The 23,615-nt window shown below is 34.4% G+C and overlaps 1 protein-coding gene across 2 annotated transcripts; it reads right to left on the reverse strand.

Moving 5' to 3' along the window:
- Positions 1-375: 375 nt before the first annotated feature.
- Positions 376-3,809, reverse strand: LOC141713607 (ankyrin repeat-containing protein At5g02620-like). 2 transcript variants are annotated; one of them, XM_074517103.1, is made up of 4 exons: positions 3,522-3,809; positions 2,672-3,013; positions 1,977-2,386; positions 376-1,504 (listed from the first exon to the last, which is right to left on the reverse strand). In XM_074517103.1, the coding sequence occupies exons 2-4, from the start codon at positions 2,970-2,972 to the stop codon at positions 626-628; spliced, it is 1,590 nt and encodes a 529-aa protein (XP_074373204.1). In that variant the 5' UTR covers positions 2,973-3,013; positions 3,522-3,809; the 3' UTR covers positions 376-625. The 2 variants fall into 2 exon arrangements, with proteins under 2 accessions (XP_074373204.1, XP_074373205.1); XM_074517104.1 differs by lacking the exon at positions 3,522-3,809 and adding an exon at positions 3,330-3,348.
- Between the last annotated feature and the right edge of the window lie 19,806 nt (positions 3,810-23,615).

Genomic DNA, 23,615 nt, shown 5'->3' on the forward strand with positions numbered 1-23,615 from the left:
TTAGAGTACTGTAAAAACAAGCAGCTTTTCATCACTAATTATAAGCCATAGGCACTACTTGAGGTTTCCACATTCAATCAGTGCAAGTCAAGAGCTGTTAGACTTGGACCACTGCATCAAAGTAGGGAACTTTCAATCTTTGTAGTCTTTGATGTGTGAGCATACTTTTAACAATAATGAAAAAATCTTTAAAAGATTGCAAGGGCCAAAGTTGTCTACTAGTGTGGTTAAAATACAAAATATAATTTTTTTTCCAAGAAAACAGATTTTTGTTTTGATAAATCATAATATAGATATTTTAATACAGACACACACGTGTAAGGATCAACACACTTGTGATCCAAGAATCTACTGATTTTTCAATATTGTTAGGTATGAACTACTAACATAATGGCTAATATTATATTATGAACAGATGAAGTACAAGACATAAGCATACAAACTAGTGAGTATTACAAGTCAGCATCTGGCCTGCTGAAAACTTACAAAAAAACCCCTATAACTCGGGTTAGAGATATTAAAATTATCTATCTATATACAGGAGTAATGTAGAGATTTGTAGTTAAAAAAACAGGCGTGGGGCTAATGCCAGGAGAATAGAAAGTGAACCTGTGGACTGGCATAATCAAATTGCATACAGATTCTTGTACTCATTATTTTCTGAATCTGATGTTACGTAATGTGAAAATGATCTCGACTTGCTACTCCTTGCAGACCTGCGAATGCTCCTCAAGTTAGAAGCCTCAATTCGGTGCAAAATAACCCAGTAACACATTGTCCCCAGTGTTGCGGCCATGATCAATGTCCCTACTATTGTTACTCCAAGTGCTAGCCAAAATTCGTCATCTCCTACAACAATGAAAGAAAGTGCAAAAAATGCCACTGAAATAGAAACACAAGCCAACCACATGAGCTTGTTAATGATTGCCATCATTTGCTTCTTCCCCTTCTTTTCAACAACTACGATCGAAGTTTGAACCACCACAACAGCCAATGAGATAAAGAGTGCAAGAGAGTCAGATATAAGGAAAATTGTGAACTGGGGCTTTGGGGCGATATTTGCTTGTCCTAGAGACATTCCAGGTTTCACATCTTCAGGCTTATCTACATATTGACCAGGGACAGTGAAAATAGCAGCAAATGCAACAGTGGCAATCAAAACAGCAACAACTGTGGTAGAGTTGATAGCATTGTTGAGCCCTTCCAAATGCATCTTGTTTATCTGCTTGCCTATTCCTTTCATCTGTTTTCTTGTCTGGCGTGTGTGCTCGATCTGATGGTGAACCTCATGTTTGATATCGCTTACTGTTTGTTTTAATTCCTTAGCAGCATTTATTGGTGGTGGTAGCTTCATATTTTTGGCACTCTGAACCCCATACTCTTGTAGGATACTTCCAATCTCCGAACGACCAGTTTTTTCAGCAGTGTCGAGAGCAGTTTCTCCAGATTTGTTTATTGCTTTTGTATCAAGAGTTTCTTTGTGGCTTAGTAGTGCATGGATAATCTGCATAGCAAAACTTGTGTTAATCAGAAGTATTTCAATTTTAATCAAAGAAAACGAGATACTGTCAATAACTTGCAGCCGAGACAAAATACATAGGAATGCCTACTCTAGAGATATAAATTATAGTAAAAACAAATGCATATGCAAATAGCAAATGTATATGCATAAAGTGGAATGCTTACTTCACAGAGATAGAAAGGATGGAGTGATAACAATTTTAAACTCTTTCCCTTAGTTTCAGGAATTTTCGAACTCTTAAATTGGACTGTGCACAATACCAAATTAATTTTATAAACTATCACTAGATTGTTATTATAACAGCTTAATAAATGGAACTTTCTTAGAAAAAAACTTAAGAGATTAATGAGCTTCCATGTAAGTAAGATATCGCTTGATTATAAGTAATGAACTTATTATTTCTATTATTAAGTTGATAGCCATTTTTGACAAGCTGAATATAAAGTCTGATTACCTTTGTGCGACCTTTGCGGGTTGCTATATGAAGTGCAGTATTTCCCTTGCCATCAAGCATATTAATCAGATCAGGTTTTGAAGATATAAGCTCATTAACTACCTCTACACTCTGACCTTTAACAGCCATATGAAGAGCTGTTTGGCCCTTCTTATCAGTCATTAAAGCAATCTCAGATTCTTTGCTCAAGAGGACCTTTACTACCTCTAAATGCTCATTTCTTGCTGCAGAATGCAAGGCGGTTTTCTTGTTACTTTTTCCTATGGTGACCAGATTGCCATTTTTCTCCATAAGAAACTTTACGACTTCAGTATGACCTTGTGATGAGGCACTATGCAACGCTGTGGTGTTGGATTGATCAAAAGTCAATGAAAGTTCTGGAAGAGCGTCCATCAGAATCTTCACCACCTCTACGTATAACAATCAAAAAATAAGAAAGAATGTCCATCTAAATCAAAGAAATTTTGTAGAATACACAAACTACGCTATAAAGGCTCTAAAACTTAAAAGATCGATCACATCAAATAAGCATCAATAAATTTGTCTGGAATTTAATTTCACTAGATTGAAACAAATCACAATCAACATCAAGTGTCTACCATTATCTGATGCCTTGAGAATTTAATAAAGAAGGTCGATATAACTACTAATACGTGTTAAATAGCGAAAGAACACTCAGATTACGGAATATATACCTAAATTTCCTTGCTTGGCAGCTATATGGAAAGCATCAGAGCCATTCCTAGCTTTAATACCAGCATCCCCAATATCGTAATACTTGATCATCTCCTTCACAAAGTCAACATATCCAAACTTAGCAGCAACATACAAGGCAGTTTCACCAGACTGATTTTGCTTGGACAACAATTCCTTCAGTTCCTTATCCTCACTTTTAGTAAGTATTTCCATAACCAATCCCAAATTCTCAGCACTAACTGCTGAATGCAACATCATATCGTCTCGTTTCTCCGTCGATTGCCTCATACTCTTATTCATCACTAAAACAGCTTAACTTCCTCTATGAAGCTCCCATCAAACTAAACCACAACAAAATCAAGATTCAAACTTCATTCACTTGCTAAATCTAAAGATCAAAACTTTACACATAAAAATCCAAAACCAGATCAAGAATCAATCATCACACAGACAAAATCATAACTACAAGGCAACATAATGAAATTCAGATAAATTAACATGAGGGTTAGTAGTTTCTTGTGTTCAATGATTATAAACAACATGCACTCAAGATTATGAAAGTATATTCTTTTCACATTAACACGCTTACAAATTATTATTATTTTTAAGAAACAAAATTTGGGGATTTGAAACAGTATCCACTCATTTCTTAGTTACCTCTATCTATCCACAACTTCATGTATGTCACTAACTTCTATAAATATCAAATGTAACCACTACAAATAAAACAAAGTCAACCATTCTAAAAACTTTTCTAACATCCAACAAAAACAAAATGGGCACAACATAGTAATAGTAATATCTTTAAATTTTCATTAAGCAAGTAATATAAAATACCATTTTTCTTACCTGGAATTTGAGTAACAGGAGCTGCTTCCTGACAGGACCGAGCCAAGATGGCTAACTAGTCTGAAATCCCCGACTAGCCTGCAAATTTTTGTAACAAATATTTTATAAAGTCACGATTTTTAGTTAAAAATGTGAAATTTTTTTACTTCAAGTCTAGTAACTTCAAAAAATTAACGATAATTTATTTTAGTCTCGACTGTTTTGCTACACAAGAATTGAGAAGAGGAGAAACTGGGAAGAGAAGCAAAAGGAGGATAGAGTAGCTAGTTTCTGGTTTCAGTTTTGGCAAAGGTTGCTTGTAATATATATATATGTACATGTAGCCTGTGTATACGTGACTAAAATATTAAAGTTTTCGTTAATATTCGTCAGGGATAATATACACATGAAATTTAGAGTAGTTTTGGACGTGTGCTATCGGTAACAGTCATTGCACATGCGGGACATGTATTATTTAATTAAATTATTCCTTGTCTAGTTGAATATTTTTTGTATAAATTATTATACAAATATTTTTGTATGTAGTTGATTTTTAACCAATTTCCCGAAATTGCTAGCGTCCCACGATGGTAAGGATATTTTCGAGAGGTTAATAGACAAATCACAAAAAAAAATCCGTTTATGAATCTTAACAATCAAGAATTATAATTATTCGTTTATGAAATTTTCGCGCATAAAATTAATGCGAAAAATTCATGTAAATGCAGGGTTAATGTCGCTTTTTTCGTATTTACATTTTCAAATTTATGATTTTTTATGTGTTCAAAAATTTTTCACTGAACAGATAATTTGTTGATAATGTAAATTATTCTTGTCAAGTTATATATTTTATAGAAATTGTTATTCGTCTATTTTTTTATGTTTGCATGACAATTGTTGTGTGCTTAGAAGGAGACAAAAATAAATAAATAATCCATTTGTTATCTATTTTGATTATATTATTGAATTTTAAAATCTTTGATATGAAAATTTAATGCATCATTTATTGTAATTCTTTTTCTACATAATTTCGGTAAGACATAGAAGAATAAAGATAACTGGAAGGTCCAGTGTTCGCGAAAGAGTCGTGTTATTATTGTATTATTATTATTGGTCACAGGCTAGTGACAATATGTATCTATCAATCAAATTATATAATACAGTTAATTGCATGTCTCTTTCTATTTTGTTTGTGTTCCTTTACTAGTCAAACTAATTATTTGATTTTTTTTTAACTTTAATTACCATTGGCTCAAAAACAAGATGGGTAAGTTGTTTGTTAATATAAGGTTGTGAGAGTATTTTTAAAATTATTAAATTAAATCAAACCCAACTTATGTCCCGTTTGGTATTGATGTTCCAGACAGTTACAACAGTTTTTTGCTGAAAAACTATCAAAAATGTGTTTGGTTAATTTTAAAAGCTGTTGTCTCGAAAAACGCTTTTGATCTAAAAACTGTTGTTAGCAAAATCATGTCTCTCATGTTTTGGAAAAAAGTTGCTTTCAACTTTTGCAGAAAGTAGCTATCAGTTTCACCATCAAACCTTCTCAAAAACATTATTTTTATATAATATATCTCAAAATATGTATAAATTAAAAAAATTACCAGACAGTCATTTAATTTTTCTAACAACACTTTTTCCATCAACACTTTTTCTCACAGCACAACAGTTTTTAACAGCACTCCCAAATAGAGTCGTAATCAGTTTAGAGCGGAGTCTTAAATGGTAAGTTAAAATACGAAGACTGTTTTTGTAAAAATCCCCGACTTGATATAAAAATATATATTAGTGTATGATAATCTATCTTTATAATATATATATTTTTATTATAAAAAAACCCGCAGCCGCTATCATGCACACTATGATTCGAACATGCGACCAAGAGGATAATTATTCCCTTTAAGCCAACTGAGTCAACCCCTTCCGGGTAGGCCTGTCAATGGATCGGGTTTTGACCGGATCGACCTAAATCCATATCCATATCCATTTATTTTTTCGAATTCGCATTCGGATCGGATCAGCTCCGGATTTTTTATAGGCCGATCCATATCCTAATCCTTTCGGATCACGGATTTCGGATCGGATATCCGCTCCATTTATGTATATTTATTTTTTAACTTAAAATATTACAATATGTATCTAAAATTGACAATTCCGAAAAATATTAAAGTACAAATAGAATACAACGAAGTCCAAAGATAAATTACGAACTAAAATACGCTTTTTGAAACAAACATACTATTGGGTTGTACAATATTTTAATTTTAATAATGAAAAAAATTGATGTTGCGAAATGAAAGTATTACATGAATTGAGATTTAAGTTATACGGCTCTAAAAGGTAAAAGAAACGGGGTTATAAATATGGATTGAACTATAAAGACTAAACCAAACGAAATATATATATGGGACTTCATTCGAGTATAATACGTTTAAAATTAGAATTATTAAAAAATATTTTTAGTACATTATAATATATATATAAATCGGATCGGGTTATTAACGGATCAGATCTGTTTAAATCCATATCCGCTTCATTTATAATCGGATTTTTCTTATCGGATCGGATCTCAGATCGGATTTTTAATAGGTCGATTTATATTCTCTAAAATGATCTCGGGTTGGATCGGATTTTCGCTCTATTGACCGGCCTACTTCCGGACTTGTAACAGATATTCGATGAAACAAATAATCATTCAGTCTTATATCATCCCCGAATGGCTCTTTTTGGCCATTAAATCCCTCTCAAAATTTACATGAACCCTATTTTAATCAATGAATAGTAAGTATTATATAGATAATAAGTAATAGATAGTATTTCTAAAAGATTTTTAACCGCATTTGAAAGTAATATAAAAAAAATTAGTTTTTAGTAAGATAATGCAAGGATATTTTTAATATTAATTTCTAAATTCATTTTTTATCTGATATTTTTTTAGTTTAACCTACATTTAAGTTTAAAAAAAGGAATGAGAGAGGGAAAAAAGTAAAAGAAATATTATAAAATATAACTTAAGAGTGAGTTTTGACTTTTAAAAAGATAGAAGATAATATGACCTTATTACTTACGAAATTTTTGAGTTTCAGATAGTGTTTCATATTTGTAAATCGGTTAATTTCGGGCTAAACTAAAATTGATACAAGTCGAGCTCCGAATCCAGTTGATTATCGGATTATATATGATATTACCGCTCTTAGCTCTAATAATCGAGTTATGCTCTAATAAATTATACAATTTTTAAAAAATCATATAATAAATTATAAATTAATATTTTAATCGGATAGTTTCGGTTTCCGAAATCTGCGTAAACAATTAATATACACTCGCCTATTCCGGTGAGAATCATACGTAGAAGCATAGGTATGACATGACGTGTAGGCATTAAACTAGTACACAACTGTAACAGCATTTATCAAAAGCACAAATTGATGCTAAAATCCAAGATGAACGAGGACAAGCAAGTTGCATCTGAAAGGCCTGCAGTAAATTTGTTCTTGGGTGAAATTAAGTCTCCGTTTGTTAAATCTTAAAATAAGTAATTTATAATTTAAAATGATTAAGTGCGAAATAAGTGATAAGTTGATAAATATTTATAAATTTTATAAGTGTTTGGATAAATTTACTTATAAGTCAGAAGTTTTTTTTACTTAAATGAATTAAAACAAATAATTATCAAATATAATTATCTTAGTTCATGAATCTTAAATTAGAAAATATTTTAAAATCAAAACTTTAGAAAAAAAGTGAAAAAATAAAAATAAGTTGGAAAAAAGTACGTCACTACCAACTTTTAACTTATCAGTTTATAAGTTGTAAATTCAGCTTATAAGTTGGGTCGACAAACACTCGTCGATAAGTTGTTACGGGCTTATAAATCATAAGTTGGTTATAAGTATATAAGCCAAACAGGGCCCAAGTCTTCAGGCTGAGAACAAAGTCAAGCCGCCCACCACGGCAGGTGTGGTCCCTCCATTCGTTCCACCCTTTACTTGCCACCTGCTTTTTAAATAATTGGTATTCGATTTTTAAGAACTTTTTTTTAGGAATTTTAACTGTATTCTTAAATTTTTTGTCAGTATAAATAGTTAAGTCGATACTTTAGTTCACAAATTAATGGTGTATATATCACGTTCAACAATTCATTTGTTTGACTGTATGTCCAAGAAAATGGGACTAATCAATTTTATAATTTATTATCTATTTGTTTAACTCGATAGTTTTTTAGATATTGCATGACTTTTTATAATTAAATTTATTTATCATTCAAAAAAATTATGTAGTCAAGACTAGGGATGGTAAATTAATCCGATCTGACGGATATCCGATCCGAAACCTGACATTTTGAATAATCCGAATCCGATTTTTTTGGATATGGATTTCATTTTTGTACACGAAATTTTTTGGATATTGCCATATCTAATCCGATATCCGATCCGAACCCGAAACCCTGAAAAATACATGAATATATATATATATATATATATATATTTATACATCATTAAATAAATAAATAAATATTTTTAAATTATAAAATATATTTGTCAGTTTTTTATTTTAAAACCCAATAAACCTAGTTGATCCTAACAAAAGAACAATAAAATTAGTAAAACACTCGAAACACAAATAGTCGCAGCTTAAGTTAGGGTTAGTCAGTAGTCAGTTCTCACTCGACCGTCGCCGCAGTATCAGGTATCACATGACCGTCGCCGCAGTATCAGGTATCACATCGCAAAAAGGTACAAGGCAGAAGCCAAGAACCCCATCAATCGACTCAGATTCAGTCACTAATCACTAATCTACTTGGTTAGTTTCAATATCCAATCGATTGATTCGTTTTTGCATAAAACCCTTGAATATATGATTCAAATAATCATAATAACCTAAAATTATAATTCATTTTTGTAGTATTTTTCCATTTACAAAAACCTAGAATATCATATGTTTCATTATTTTTTTTCCCTATTTACTTCTTTCATTTGATCAATTATTTTGTTATGTTTATACTGTATATTGTCATGTCGACTTCACAGTCGGCTCCCAATTCTCAGTCGGCTCCAGAAGAACGATTTGAACCATCATTAACACATGAGCTAAAATCATCCCCCACTGACAATATCAGCACTCCAAGTCAAGAACCCGATGTGATTATATTACTGATAATGAACAACAGGATAAAGAACTTAAAAAATGGAAGAGCAACATCTGGAATTACTTCGATAAAGTGCGAATTGATGGTCTTGTGAAGGCTATTTGCAAATATTGTCACGCCAAATTTAGAGGTGATTCTTTTAAGTAACCAGTCGCACTACCCGAGTCCATCCTAAACCGAGCTCTGATACCATGTTAACTTTAGAGATTAATACGAACGTAAAACTTTATTACAATCAACGCAGAATTTATAATACATGTCTGAACTTATATAGAAAATCAATATAAGCTAAATACCAAAAATATCCTAATATATATATAATAATAAATATAAATATATATATTCTAACAATTCTACAGCCGATACATCTCATTTAAGCACTCATTATAAAACAAAACATCACAACAAGAGTCAAAGTAGTACAAGGCAAAAACTCCTCGAGCAATTTCAACAAAGACCATTCAAAATTAGTTTCTTATAATTTCAACCACGAGGGAGCAAAGAAAGAGCTTGGTAAGATGATATTATCACAGACTTGTAGATCATATTGGGTTCAAGAGATATTCATATTTCTTTCAACCATTGTTCAAAGTGCCATGCGGAAACACCATCATAAAGAGCGATATATTTCAGATTTATGAAGTTGAGAAGGCAAAAACTATGAGTTTATTGGAGAGTAATGCAAGTCGGATAGCTATCACCACTGATAAGTGAACTGCAAACAACCAAAATAAGGGATACATGACCGTTACTGCGCATTATATTGACACTTCTTGGATTTTGCAAACTCTCATTATGAGGTATGCTTATAATTTATTTAAGTTGAATGTTAGTTAGTTGATGATATTTGTTTGATATTTGTTAGTAATTTGTTTATTTTACTTTTAGGTTCATTTATGTTCCTTGTCCACACACAAAAGATGTACTATATGATCACATGTTTGATTGTTTGATGGATTGAAATTTAGATAGAAAGATATCATGTCTCATTGTTGATAATGGCACAACTAATGATGCCATGGCTGCGAGTTTGTTGGAAAAGTTAGACAATTCTTCACTTATTGCCGGCGGCACTTTATTTCATATGCGTTGTTCTACACATATTCTAAATTTAATTGTAAAAGAGGGATTGGAAGTGATAAAAGTCGAAGTTGAAAAAATTCAGGATTTTGTCTCCTACTGGACAACAACACCTAAAAGGGAATTTTTTTTTTGAAGAAATGGTTCAACAGTTGCGTAATATGAATACTAAAAAGTTGGGTCTTGATTGTGCAACTAGGTGAAATTCTACTTATTTGATGCTTGAAACTGCTTTGTTATATAAGGATGTTTTCACTAGATTGGTGAGAAGAGAGGATAAATATTAATGTCTTCCTTCTAAAGAGAAGCGAAACTTTGCTCAAAAGATGTGAGGCCTTTCTTGTTGACCTTCGAGGCGGTGAAATCCATACTGCACCTCAAGATTAAATTTCCAACGGAGAAAGGGGCAGGAGAGATGCGGGGTGATCAGAAGACCGCCCGAATAATAATGCTGGAAGACTTGGAGAAAGATCAAGCCTATGAAAAACCAGACGAGACTGGAAAAAGAAAAAGGATCGAGACTGAATCCAATGGAAGCCGAGAGACTCTGAACATTGAACTGGAGAAATTCGGGGCGGACCTCTCAAGTTCGATCACCGAGCCAACCGCCGAGGTTGAAGAAGTTGAGTTATATGTTGGGTATTCGGGCAAAATGGTTCGGATTGGGAGAAATATGAAGAAGTACCTGGAGGAAAAAGTTATTACGATTATTCGACAGTATCATGATGTGTTCGCTTGGGGCTGAAGGACATGCCCGGTTTGGATCCCAGACGGCTAAGCATTGCCTAAATGTACGGCCCAAGGCCAAACCGGTCAAGCAGAAAAAAGTGGACTTTTGCAGCCGAACGATAGAAAGTCATTGAGGCCGAAGTGGAAAAGCTGTTGGAAGTCAAGTTTATTGAAGAAATCGAGTATCCTGACTGATTGGCTAATGTGACGGTCATAAAAAAAATCAACGAAATGTGGAGAATATACGTAGACAACACGGATCTCAACAAGGCTTGTCCGAAGGACCACTAATGTAACACCCCCAAATATGGGGTCGGGGATCTGGGTTGTCACGAGTTCCATTTCCCTTAACAACACTTAATCTAAATAAACAACCAATTACTGCGTACCGTGACCCCACAATATACACACACCACAAGTTATAGTCTCAAAGATGAATACCAAAAATAACACAAGTCATTTTATTCCATAATTATAAACCATTACACCTTAAAAGGGTTTCTGAATAAATTTATATTTTCCTTGCCATTATTACAGTTCATAAATATACATCAGTCTTGTACATCAACAGTTGAAAACCTAGCCTATTGGTAGTCCCTACCTCAGCTACAGCGTCATCCACGCCTACAGGAAACTGTCAAAACGTTTCCTATCCGCTTGCGAATTGGGAGCTTAATCCTGTTTATTTTGTCTATTTGTTATTGTGTGATGAAAGAAAAAAGCAAGGGTGAGCAACAAGCCCACCAAAATGATATGTATAATGATTAACAATATATGAGCATTCCCATCATAATACTCATGAAAGTCTTGGTCATGCAGATATGAACCAAGTTTGATATCTTAACGCGACCAAGTCGCAAAATATTCAGTATATATGTATATATACATTTCAAAATCTTGGAAGTCCTCTTCCATGCATAATATACACAGAGTTCCAGTTTATAACTGTATAAAAATATCGTTGCAAGGTGATCTCATATATCTAACCTTGTCTCAACGTTTTTATGAAAATCTTTGTCATGCATAAGATAATCATTTACTAGATAGAAGTTGAAAAGATGAAGTTACTAGATACTCCAATATACTTATGTCTTTTCCCGAATACGACTTGAACTACCACCGTTCAAGGTATAATCAGTTTCAAATGTTCATCACATAGATGAGACTACAATATAAGACTTGAATAAATTCAATCTTTGAAATATCATTCAAAAGAAATGAAGTTACGAGATGCTTCATTAAGTCCCGATATATATATACACCTATATATATATCATACATTCCCTGAAAACCTCTATCATGACAAGTATAAACAGAGTTGTCATATCCAATGAATTTGGAAAGAAGAGAAATTTGGCATAAATCGATATCTCCCTGATCAGGCAAAGATACCCATTAAGTAACCTTTTGTACTGTAGATGGATGAATTTCTCCCCGGTCATCACCCTGGCCGCATTAGGACCTCGCGCTAGACCGTTACCCGGCCACTCACGCATGGATGGACTGTCACCCAGCCTCTTACACATTCATAGACCGTACCCCGGCCTGTCGCTTATGCCGACTCAATTACATGGACTTACTTCCCGAACATTGGGCAAGTAATCAAATTATTTTCTCAAAACAGTAACCTCGTTGCGAATATAAAATACATCACATAGCCGGATCCCTTCGATTTTTGAGCGAGTATTCAAATCCCCTTCAAAAGGAAGATCTTAAACTTTGAAAACGAGTTTTGGGATCCGCTCTAACTTTTGAAATCATTTTGAAGACTCGAAAACATTTTAAAGAATGTTTAGAGTAATGATGATTTAATAAAATAAATCAGTCCCGATATATTAGAAAATATCTGAATATTATTTAAAATAATATTCCCCTAAGGACAATCTTTATAAAAATAATTGAAGTAGAAGTTTTAAAACTCATACTTGAAATGAATAATAAATAACAAAAAATATACTTATATGAAAGTACGATCTTTATTTGAATAATCAAAAATAAGTTTAATTATTATTCAAAACTATCATATATACCTTATCCGATTAATAGTTATAGAAATATATATATATATATATACATATATTATACTCGGGAACATCGACTACCGGTTTAGAAAAATATTCACCTTTGGGTCCCCTATACTAAGGGTATATGCAACTACTGATTATCTCTAGCATAGGTATTATGCAGTTATAATCAATTGAATTGATAACAAGATATCAAGATTACGAAACAGACATGCATATATGTCATATCAACATGCTCCAAGATATCGCAAGATTTGTTAATAACAATCATGCACTTATCGCAAGATAATGCATCAATATATTTACATCACAATAATAGTATAACGGGTAGAAAACTTGCCTGAGCGACTGGGGGTGGTAAAAGGCCTGGGGCGAGTCTGGTAACCTATAAATAACATATAAGTTGGAATTAAACCACGGTCGCTTAAGAAACTAGTCTTTAACCAATTAGACCCTAACGTTCGCTTTTGCGCTAAACGATTCACATAAGTCATTCGAGTACCCGTTCATAATACCATTCTACTGTTACTCTCTAGCATTCTATAACCTTCTATTAATTTCGTCGACCTTAGTACCAGGAACACGTTTCGATTTCGGAGATAATGTACTTACAATACTCCTTTTCTAGCTGCTTCTATCTTTAGAAGCTTGATCAATCATATTGAAGTAAGAAAATTTATTGAGAGATCACTACGATCAAGAACACTTGTTCTATTGCATATTTAGTACAGAAGGTGGCCATCCTTTAGTACTTGACAAGCAATTAAACAACGTGTGGTATCCTACTAGTCCTCTATCACACAAATAGATAGTCATTCGTCAATACCTCCCCTTCTGGATGGGTTGTTCTTCTCAGTTTACATGAAAATGAAAAGAAGAGAAAAGAAAGAATTTAAGAGAATTATATAAAAATATTGCCATAAAACATCTGGCTTGGAGTCTACCTCTGAACTATAGAGGTTTATCACAAGAGAACAAAACATATATATGTATATATCTCAACATCCAGTATTATAGCATCGCAATTCATGTTCCTGAATCTTTCCCTACTTTGTCCATCATTCTATGGACCCATGCTCTTGCTCGAGCTTATACACAATCACCTTCGAACTCCCTCGACATCGAAAATCGAATCTGGGATTTCATTCTAGACATTATCGTTACTAGAATTCTATGCTTGCACCGCAACCTTCCTCGTATAGTAATACGACTCTCTATTGATAAGAAGGAATAAATATTCAATAGGTAGATAATCCACTAGTTAATCTATCAATGATAACTTATACATCACCATGACCCGATTAGTGGTACTCAATCTCGACATCCATTAAAATACAACTCTCCCGGTTGTTATCATCTTATTATCCACAGAATCATTGTTGCATACTATAGTCCACCGCGAACCTATGATAGTCATTCGTTTTCCTAGGAATCTTAATAGCTATCCATACGGAGTCCATACTTGTCATATCAAATTCTTCTAAGAAAGTAACATAATCACCATTCACGATTCATGAAGAACACTCTTGATCCTGACGTACATACATGACATGAAGCTAGAATAAAATTGCATAAGAGTTTCAATGAAAGCAATGATAGCAAATTAATACCATTATTAACCATATGTTTTTGTTAGGAAACATGAAGCTCAAAGGTTCATTTAGTCCTCTCATAACATGGTCCTGGATTATCTCAAGATAGGACCTTCTAAGATAAATAGCCCGCTCACGACGATTACATGAATTAAATTTTTACCACTACTATTACGGTTGAGTATCACACAATCATCAGAAGGAATGTCAATCTTTTAAACCATAATACAACCTTCACGGCTTTAACCATCATCATTGTATTCCTCTGGCACGAGCACCTATAATTGCTCTCTTACACTTAGAGTGTCAGCGACCTCATTGACAATAGTTCCTTATAATCAATGTCTTTTAAATGATCTTCAACTAAATTTTCTACCTCATTTCCAATCACTGCCTGTGTGAAAATGCTCTTCCTTATGTTTTGGTGAAAAAAAAATATCACCATTTTTCCATAAGTTATTGCCTCGGTCTTTAGAGGGTAACATTGTCACGATTGACGCTCGATCATACTTAGGACGTCTCTTACCTTGGGTCCTTCTCGTTTTCACCAATCTCGACCTTCATTGGGTCGATCTATACTTTCTTATGGTCCAACACGTGCCTACCTGACATTATTATAATTACGTCATATTTCCTTATCAAAATTTCTATTCTTCAGAACTTTGAATATTACCTTTCTCCTTGTAAGACCTCTAAGGTTATCCTCGAATCGTTCCTCCTGTATTCCCTTAATACAGGGCATATCAAAATACCATTTACTAATACTAGGACCATTGTCTATATACTTCTAAAAAAAAATCTCCACTGATCCTTAATGGTTGTTGTTACCTTAATCCTTTCCAATTCATACTGTCAAAACTCATACTGTCCCTATTAAGGGTGAAATGCCAACCTTTATGCATTCCCCTAGGATTCATCTCAAGTTATCGAGGTTCTATCCTTAATTCCACCTTTAAAAAGGTACATGCATCCTTCCATGGATAAATCAAGTCATATATCCTTGATAGATTATCTTATTCAATCATTCCCACCTCGATAGTATATACCAAATTTCACAATAGCATCCTTATTCAAGCCGAGGTCAATCCATATGGCCTCCAAAAGATAACAATGGTTATCCGCTGTTCTTTCTTGATTTGGTAATGATAACAGGGATGTTCTGGAAGATATTGGTCGTGTTCAACGTGAACTTATTTTTACTAAAACATTCTTGAAGGTCACTTCCCTCATCCCATTTCTTAATTTCTTGATTTCCTGTCTCCTCAGTCCATCCGTGTTCCCTTATTAATCCATCGATCTATCTCGGAGTTTCATCGAATACTCCCAACTTAAAGGGGATACTATATATATATATATATCATTTATGACTTCAATCATCAACTTTAACTCATGGTGAATCACCCTCATCCTAATGATCACATAATTTTCTATTTCTATTACTACGAGTCTTTAGGATTTCCTCATACTCAACTCCCTTATCATTCCGCAAACTCTATTGCCTTTATATTCCTTTCCATTTCAGTCTTTTTTTATTTTTCTTTCTATTACAATTATTTCATGAACCCACTAATCATTGACTTCAAACATCACGTCATTCTGGGATTCGTGTCCTCAAGACGAATCTTGCCAACTTTTACAACTTAGATTTATAATTCATCATACTCATCGGCCTTTGTTCTGGCTCTAAAGCTTTTACCCTATCTCTACAACCTTGGGAAGTACTTTCCCGAAAACAATTGACCGAGCTTTAATCGGTTTATTATAACCTCTGGCCCCATGTCTTTCTTGGCCTTTCACCAACGGGTATCCTCTATCTTAGGAAGGTCAGTGACAAAACAGTCTTTTGCGCTTCATCAATCATTTTAAATCTCAAATGATTCCTATCTTTCCTTTATCCAGGATCTCACCTCGACCGGGTCAGCTTGTTCGTTGGAACTCTGAGAGCTAGCGACTTAAAGGTCTTGAAAGAATTTTCCACCGCACTGTTTCCTCAGGGTGGTGGTTGGGGATAAAAGTGTAAGTTTTGTTTAGGCAGGTCAATGAATTTCCCCATAGGAGTACCGTCCTGGTTCTCCCTAACTTGCTCGATTTCTCTTTCTCGGTATGAAATGTTTCATCCTTTTCCCATAATTGGGGTTATCTTATTCGTTAAAATCCTCATTTTTCACTTCATTATATTATGGGTTCCTTACATCTTGATTGCGACATCCCTGATTATCACATTCAGGGTTTACCCCAAATCTTATTCCTCGTGGGGGCATCATGCTTAGAAAGAAAGAAAAAAATTTGAGAATCTCTTTATATTTATCTTACTTACTTTGCTTAAATCTTTGCCTCGTATAGTTCTTACATGATCGTAAATAATGAATTCTCAAGTTCTATAAACTCCATGACATCCTTTAAGTGTTAAGAGTGCAATTAACAATATGAATTTATCACAAGCAACTAATCTGAACTGAAACAACGAGCTTGGTTAGTTTGTGAGGCCCTTCCTTGATTCTATCAACATATTTTGGATTTGTAGCTTCCAGAAACATAGTCATCTGCACCTTCCATATGGGATATTCAGATGGTCTCAATATGGAAACTCTAATAGCCTCATATCGGCTATGGATTTGTGTCTTTGGAGATTCTTCAGTTTTGGTGGGCTTAGTTGGAGTTTCTACTTCAGACATGATTGTTTTTGGATCTTAAACTGTTTGTATGTTAACAGATAGGCTCTGATACCACTTGTTAGGTCACACACACTGTAGAGGGGGGTGAATACAGTGTATAGCACAAACAAATCGAATTCTAATAACACAAGTAACAGAAAACAGACTTTATTCAAAGCAATAAATTCTGTTACAGTATGGAACTGTCCTCTCTTAGTGATGAACAAATATCACGAGAGCTGCTAGGGTTACAATGAATAATCTTCTCGATAATGATAACACTTATAGTATAAAACCTATGTCTGTGTTTATATACTATACAGTTACAAGATAATCGCTAATTGATATGGAATATAATTCTGCTTCCTAAATATATCAATCAAAAATCTTTTCTTCCAAATATTCTATTCTTCATAGAATTCCTTCTTCATGCATATCTCTTCTTACGTTTATCTTGATCTTCTTTTCCTTTCAATCAGCCGCCTTCCTTATCTGAACGTTTCCTTTAAGTCCTGATATTATCTTCTGATAAATATCTCCTGAACCTTAAGTACTGATGACTTAAGTTCTGACTTCAGTATAAGTGCTGATTTCAGTTAAGTACTAATTTGTCCTGTTTAAGTAAGATCTGAAAACTAAACATAAATCATATTAGACATGACATTATCAAATATATCTAACAATCTCCCCCAACTTGTAAATTAGCATAATATACAAGTTAACAGATATTTGATGATGTCAAAAACATTAAATACAAATGCATGAGAATTTGACTAGATAACTACAACTTATAGTCCTTAAAGCTTTACCAACTTTAACTTCTGATAACAACTTCAGTCTGTATTCATATCAGAATTTGAGCAGTTGTAGATCTTGACTTGGCTTCACTTTTTGAGCTCTCTGATGTCAGGAGTTGTTCTGAGATAGTTCTTTAACAAACATCTCTCAGCATATCTGAGTTCGTCAATCATCCTCATTTTAGCATCTTTAAGTTTTGCAGAATCTTCACCAGTTTGAAAGATTGCAGCCCTGAGATCATTAATTTTAGCTTTCCTTATGTCATGATCTAGTCTGATCAAATACGCCTTGTCAGACTCAAGATTGAATTCCACAGCCTTGTAACCCAGAAAGGTAGTTATAATCTTAGCAGAGTTAGGCTTCATCTCAACAATATTACCCTTGTGATCTCTGTACTTTGGAAGATATGTGCTATCAGACTTTACAGAATAAAACCTTTTCTGTCTCTGAATTTGACTCGTCAAATAGTTTGTAGCACTTTCTGTTATTTTATCATTCACTTGAAGTAAGAATAATACATGTTCCAATTCTTCAAAATACTTCAGTAGAATGACATTTTCCCTTATATGATAAACCCTACCATCTGTCATGAAGTACAACAAGATGTGTTCTCTCAAGTAGGTATGGTAAACCATCTGTACAGATTCTAGTTGAATCAATCTTTCAGGAGTTACTCCAATACCTGGTTCACTTAAGGAAGTTGGATCATTGGTTGTGTTCTGTATTCTTCTTTCATCAGCACTACCCAATCCAGATTTATCTCTTGCTTCCTTTTCAGTAACCACTCTTGCTTCAAAACCACTTACAACAGTCTTCAAAGGTTGAGTCTGTTTGGCTTTGGTGAATCCTGGTAGGAGTAACTTTGAAGGTTTAACATGAGCAATGTCAGAGGTTTCCTTTGATTTATCTTCTGATATCAAGTTAACTTGAGCTATGTCAGAGGTTACTTGCTTCTTTGAGATATCAGAACTAACTATATCTTGACTCTGAACAACTTGAGCCATGTCAGAGGTTGTCTTAGAAATTTTTCTTGAGGACAGAGCAAGATCAGCATCTTCAACAGTAATTTCTTCATCCACAGGAGGCACATAAACCTTGATAGGTTCACCAACTTTCTCTTTGCCCTTGGACCTTGGATCTATCTGCAATTGTGATTTAGCCTTGGTTGCTTCAGGATTTGTTCTTTCTTTTATCACAATGCCTTTGGCCTTTGGAAGTTTCTTTTTACCAACAGAAGCTTCAGATTTAGATTTGACTTTTTCTGACTTAAGTCTAGCTTCTTCTTCCATCGGACTCTCAAAGTCCATTCCTGGATTTTCTTTCAGAAATAGCTGTCTTGATATTTCTTCATCAAGATCCAAAAATTCATCAGGACTTATCCTTTTACCAGTAGCAGAAGTAATTTTTTTTCCAGCATCAGAACTTGTCTTGTGACTTGTAATTTCAGCTCTTCTTGATGAAAAACTTCTACCTTGACCATGACCTCTACCCATTCCAGAGTTTCCCTGGTCATCTTTTTCATCATCCTTCCCATTCAGTGTCTTAACAGCAGTTTTGCATTTGGACTTAATTACTTTCTCCCCCTTTTTGGCATCAGCAGGTAAGAGAAGAGAGACAAGCAATTCCACTGAGGCTTGGATTTCATCGAGTTGAGATTGCTGAGAAGCTTGATTTTTCAAAATATCATCAATCTGAGACTGTTGCTTCTCTTGGGTCTTCTCAATATAAGCAACTCTGTCAAAGGTAGGTTGGAAGAACTTTTTCTTATCAATTTTTTGAGCATTTCTTTCTTGAGCAATTCTTCCTGAATTTTATGTAACTCTGCATGAGTTGTTGAATGGAGACCTTGAAGATGTCTAGTACTCAATGCAGTGACTTGAAGCTGTGTCTTGAAATCATCATTAATTAACATTTCATCAGCTTTTGCCAAGTGCTCAGCAAGAATCTTTTCAGATGGAACAAAGGTAACTGAGTTCCATTCCATATTCCACTCCTATCCTCTAGGAGTTTCACTCCAAGGTACTGGTGCTGCTCTTGTAACAAACTTCTTAACTAGTTCAGATTTATGAACAGTTGTTGAGGTGCATGTCCTGAAGGACCAGCTTCATCAGCATCTGCATTAATAGCAACATCACCAGTAGTATCAACATTTGAAGGACCAGAACTGACAGAATCAGCATCTTCTGATAAAACAACAGTTTGAGAAGCAATTGAGGCTTCATCATCATCCTCTAAGTGCTGATCTGTTTCCAAGTTCTGATCAACAGCCATATCCTGATGCTCACCTATATTCTGATCATCAACATCTAGATGCAAAGAAGGTGTTGTAGACAATTCTGGAGTTTGAGTAGCATCAGTAAAAGGTGTTGTTGATGGATTAATTGCTGTTGGAGCTTCTAAGTAGAGAACCTCAGGCACAACCAGGTTGTGAATATCAATTTCAGCACTTGTGCCTGGGTCTACAGGAGATACAGTTTCATGTACAGGAGACACAGTTGGTGTGTTTGCCTTATCTGTAGCAGCTTCCTGAGTTGGGGATAATGGAGAGGGAGATGCAGTAGCTTCAGCAAATTCTGGTTCTTTTGAGATCAGAGATTCCTGATCTCCTTCCTTAGCTGCTGCTTCCTCATCATCTGAAGCTGGCCTTTTAGCTCTCTATTTCTTGTATCTCTTTGAATGTGGGGATTCCTTGGGAGGTTCAGCATAAGTCATTCTTCTAATCCTTTTGAGAAGCTTAGATCCCCCAATTACAGAATCCTTCTGAGAAGGGACCTTTTCAGCTTCTTTAACAACAGGTTCTGATGCAGAAACCTGTTCCTCACTATCAGACTCATCTCTCAGAATAATCCTCCTTCTCTTCTGTGGTGTCTGAGGGACAGTCTTTGTCCTCTTGGGCTTGGAAGATGAAGGCTTCACAGTATGTGCTGATGATGAAGGTTGAGCTATCTGTGAAGGTTTGAGATGTGTTCTGATAGAGGATTGAGGTATAGATGTATGAGTGGTATGTTTTGATGGTTGTTGTGGTGTTTGGGATGTGGTGGTAGGTTGTACATCAGGATAAACAGATCTATAGGTTTGAGGATCAGCATTTACCAGGATCTGTTTTACAGACTGAGGAATCTGTAAAGATCTAACCACCGTTTTCTTAAGGTCAGCATTTACCAAGTCATTAAAAGCCCGTTTTGCAAGTTTAAAAGGTGGAAATAAAGAACTGGCTAGTTGAGGGTCATTAGCACAGCAAAAGGTATATATAAGCTGACAGTATCTAGCAAAGTAAACTACATTTCTATCCTCTGTCATCCTATCCCCAATAAAGCCTAGCATAGCACTTGTAAAATCAAAATGAGTTTGGTTAATAATAGCATACCCGATGTGCTGACTCATTATTGGAATGGCATCAAAGTTGGAACACTTATTCCCGAAGGCTTTAGTGATGCAGTCGAAGAAAAAAGCTCCATTCCTTTCTGATATGTGCTTGTTTCAACTGTCCAAGCTTAGCCAAACTCTTCTCATACCCCAAATTGGCCATGAGCTGCTGTAGAACTGGTTCCTCAGGTGTTGAGAAAATGCAGCCTTCTGGTAAATGTAGAGCTTTATGAACTGTTCCAGGAGTTACCACATGTTCAACATCATTGACTTCAAAAACAATGCTGGGAGTACCAGTAGCACCACCATTATCAAAATGCCTAGTCCGCCAAAATGTCAAAACTTGTTGGCTGGAAATGACTTGAGGCTGGGTCAATGCATACCCAATTTTACTGTGTGCCAGAAGATCTTGCACAAAGTGCAACTTAGATGGAGCTTCATCATGATTTAGGATTGCAGCATAGTTGTTTGGAACGAACTTGGCTCCATCTATAATCAAATCCTTAGGTGCCATGAGAAAAAAATTGAGAATTAAGGTTTCCTATAAGGTATTTGATAAATTGTCTGTATGAAAACCAACGTCAGGAGATGAGAGAGAGTAAAAGTAAAGAAAGAGAGATAAAGTGTAAAAGTAAATAAAAGATTGTATAATATTCTCTCTCTCTTACTTATACATGGTTAAAAAAAATAATCGTTGGACACCTGTCAGACATGCAGCAATAATGAATAGTTAATGGGCACGGGAAAACAGTAATCATTACTTATCACATGCAGTTTTTCAAGGAAAAACCGTTCCACTTACCAAGTAATCCCATTAATTGAGGTAATTCAGTTTTAATTCAAAATTTAAACTGTTCCCACTTATTTAATCATTTTCACTGTAAAACCAATATTCTGTAAAAATATTCAAGTGTAAGAATGACCAAAAAAATAAATTAAGTAAACAAGTACTAATATTTTAAAATCAGAACTTAATTTATATCAGTAAGTAAAATGGTCATCAGAATATGGATATATCAGGATTTAAAAATGCAGCAAAATTTAAAACATCTCAGAGACAAAATCTTGCAAAAATATAAAATTTCATTAATATATTAAGAGAATACATTCATGAAATTGAAATTTACATCAGAACATTACAAGACTGTCCTAAGCTACAAACTCCAACATTAACAGCTTTTGTCCTTGGCTAAGAAGCCGGACAAAGCTGACGATGAAGAAAAACAGGAAGAAGAAAACAAATTATTTATTCTTCCGACTCTCTACAAAAAGAATAGCGAGTCGAATGATTCGCTCTTGTTGGCGGAGAGCTTCCAGCCTTTCTTCTTCCAATCGCTCCAGATGGCGATGGTAGTCCATGTAAAAGAACATGAGGTGTGTGAGAACCTCCTGGGGAACCGAGTCCCAAATCTCATCAGGAATGACAGTTACGTGCCATTCCTGCTGCCAGTCCTCACAGCTCAACTCCATGTTGAAGGTCGCATAGTTTAAAAACATATTAAAGTTGACCATGATTGTGTTGGTATGAAGGAAAAGAGAGTGAGTATGTGAGAAAAGAAATGATGTGTAGGCTGATTTGAGGTGTTGGTTTATATAGGCAATAGAATGCCAGGAGACGCAAGGAAATTTAATGCTGACAGGTAGAAATAATTCTACCTCATCTCCCTAGACTGGGAAGAAGAAAAACAGTCATTGGAAGTGTAAAACAGGGTTTAATGCGCACAAAAAACAAGTAAATATTACTGTGCATGTACGTGTTCCACTAAACCTAATTGTATTGACAGTTAATATCTCACCCGTACATATTCTGATTTAAAATAAGACTGTTTCAAATTTTAACCACAAATAAGTCAAATAGAGGATCAGAATTTAATATCAGCACTTAGACTTATATCATAACTTAACAGTCATCAGAACATGATTTCTTAACTCGAAAAATGAATGCCTATCTCTGTGATTCTTCACACAAATTCTGATTTCGGTTCTTCAAAACTTATTAATCAGAACTTGTCCTCAGAATTTATGCAATCTGACACATAAACTGTTCATCTAAAATAACATTGAACGCCACAGTAATTTTCATCATTCATATGGAGTGTAAGTGTGTGCATTAACCAAAATATCAGACAAAGAGTAAAGTCTGATTCACTTCAGTACATCTTAGAAATAAGGCATAACTAAGAACTTTACTAAAAATCTATCATTATTCTGAAGTTTACTTTTGAATGAGTTCATGCACGAGTCCACCTCAACTGTTTTGTGCTTATTTTATGCATCTTTTAAAATTCCATTTTACAGTGACTTCTCAGTGTAAGTGAGTCACGACTGCTTATCAGAATTTATGCTATTATAAAAGTATTTCTCCAGTAATCATAGAGTGTGAAAAGTCACCAAGAAAATAATTATTTGCTTTTCTGATGCATATTACTTAATACCAGCAATGCACTTGGGTCGTCCCTTCCACATTTTTACTCTAGATCTCAAAGGAGTACCTGTTTTTATTCCCTTTTCTTTTACTTTTTCTTTTGATGAGTGAGGTTTATCAGCACTTAGTACATCCATCAGATTTACTAACATCAGAACTTAACAGATGAGAAGCATTATTCTAGTTTTTGACTTAGTAATAAGATAGACAAAGTAAACGTGACTAAGCTCAATATCAGAATTTGCTTGTGTCAATAGATTTCCACATAAATAATTACTTCTAACATGGGATCTCT

The sequence above is a fragment of the Apium graveolens genome, chromosome 3, assembly GCF_009905375.1.
Source record: "Apium graveolens cultivar Ventura chromosome 3, ASM990537v1, whole genome shotgun sequence".
NCBI lineage: Eukaryota > Viridiplantae > Streptophyta > Magnoliopsida > Apiales > Apiaceae > Apium > Apium graveolens.

Excerpts from the sequence above, each read along its gene's own strand:
- LOC141713607 (XM_074517103.1), bottom strand. The coding sequence starts at position 2,972 with ATGAATAAGAGTATGAGGCAATCGACGGAGAAACGAGACGATATGATG. Across the intron at positions 2,387-2,671 it reads TGCCAAGCAAGGAAATTTAG|AGGTGGTGAAGATTCTGATG; the intron begins GTATATATTCCG and ends TGTTATACGTAG. Across the intron at positions 1,505-1,976 it reads CCCGCAAAGGTCGCACAAAG|ATTATCCATGCACTACTAAG; the intron begins GTAATCAGACTT and ends TTTGCTATGCAG.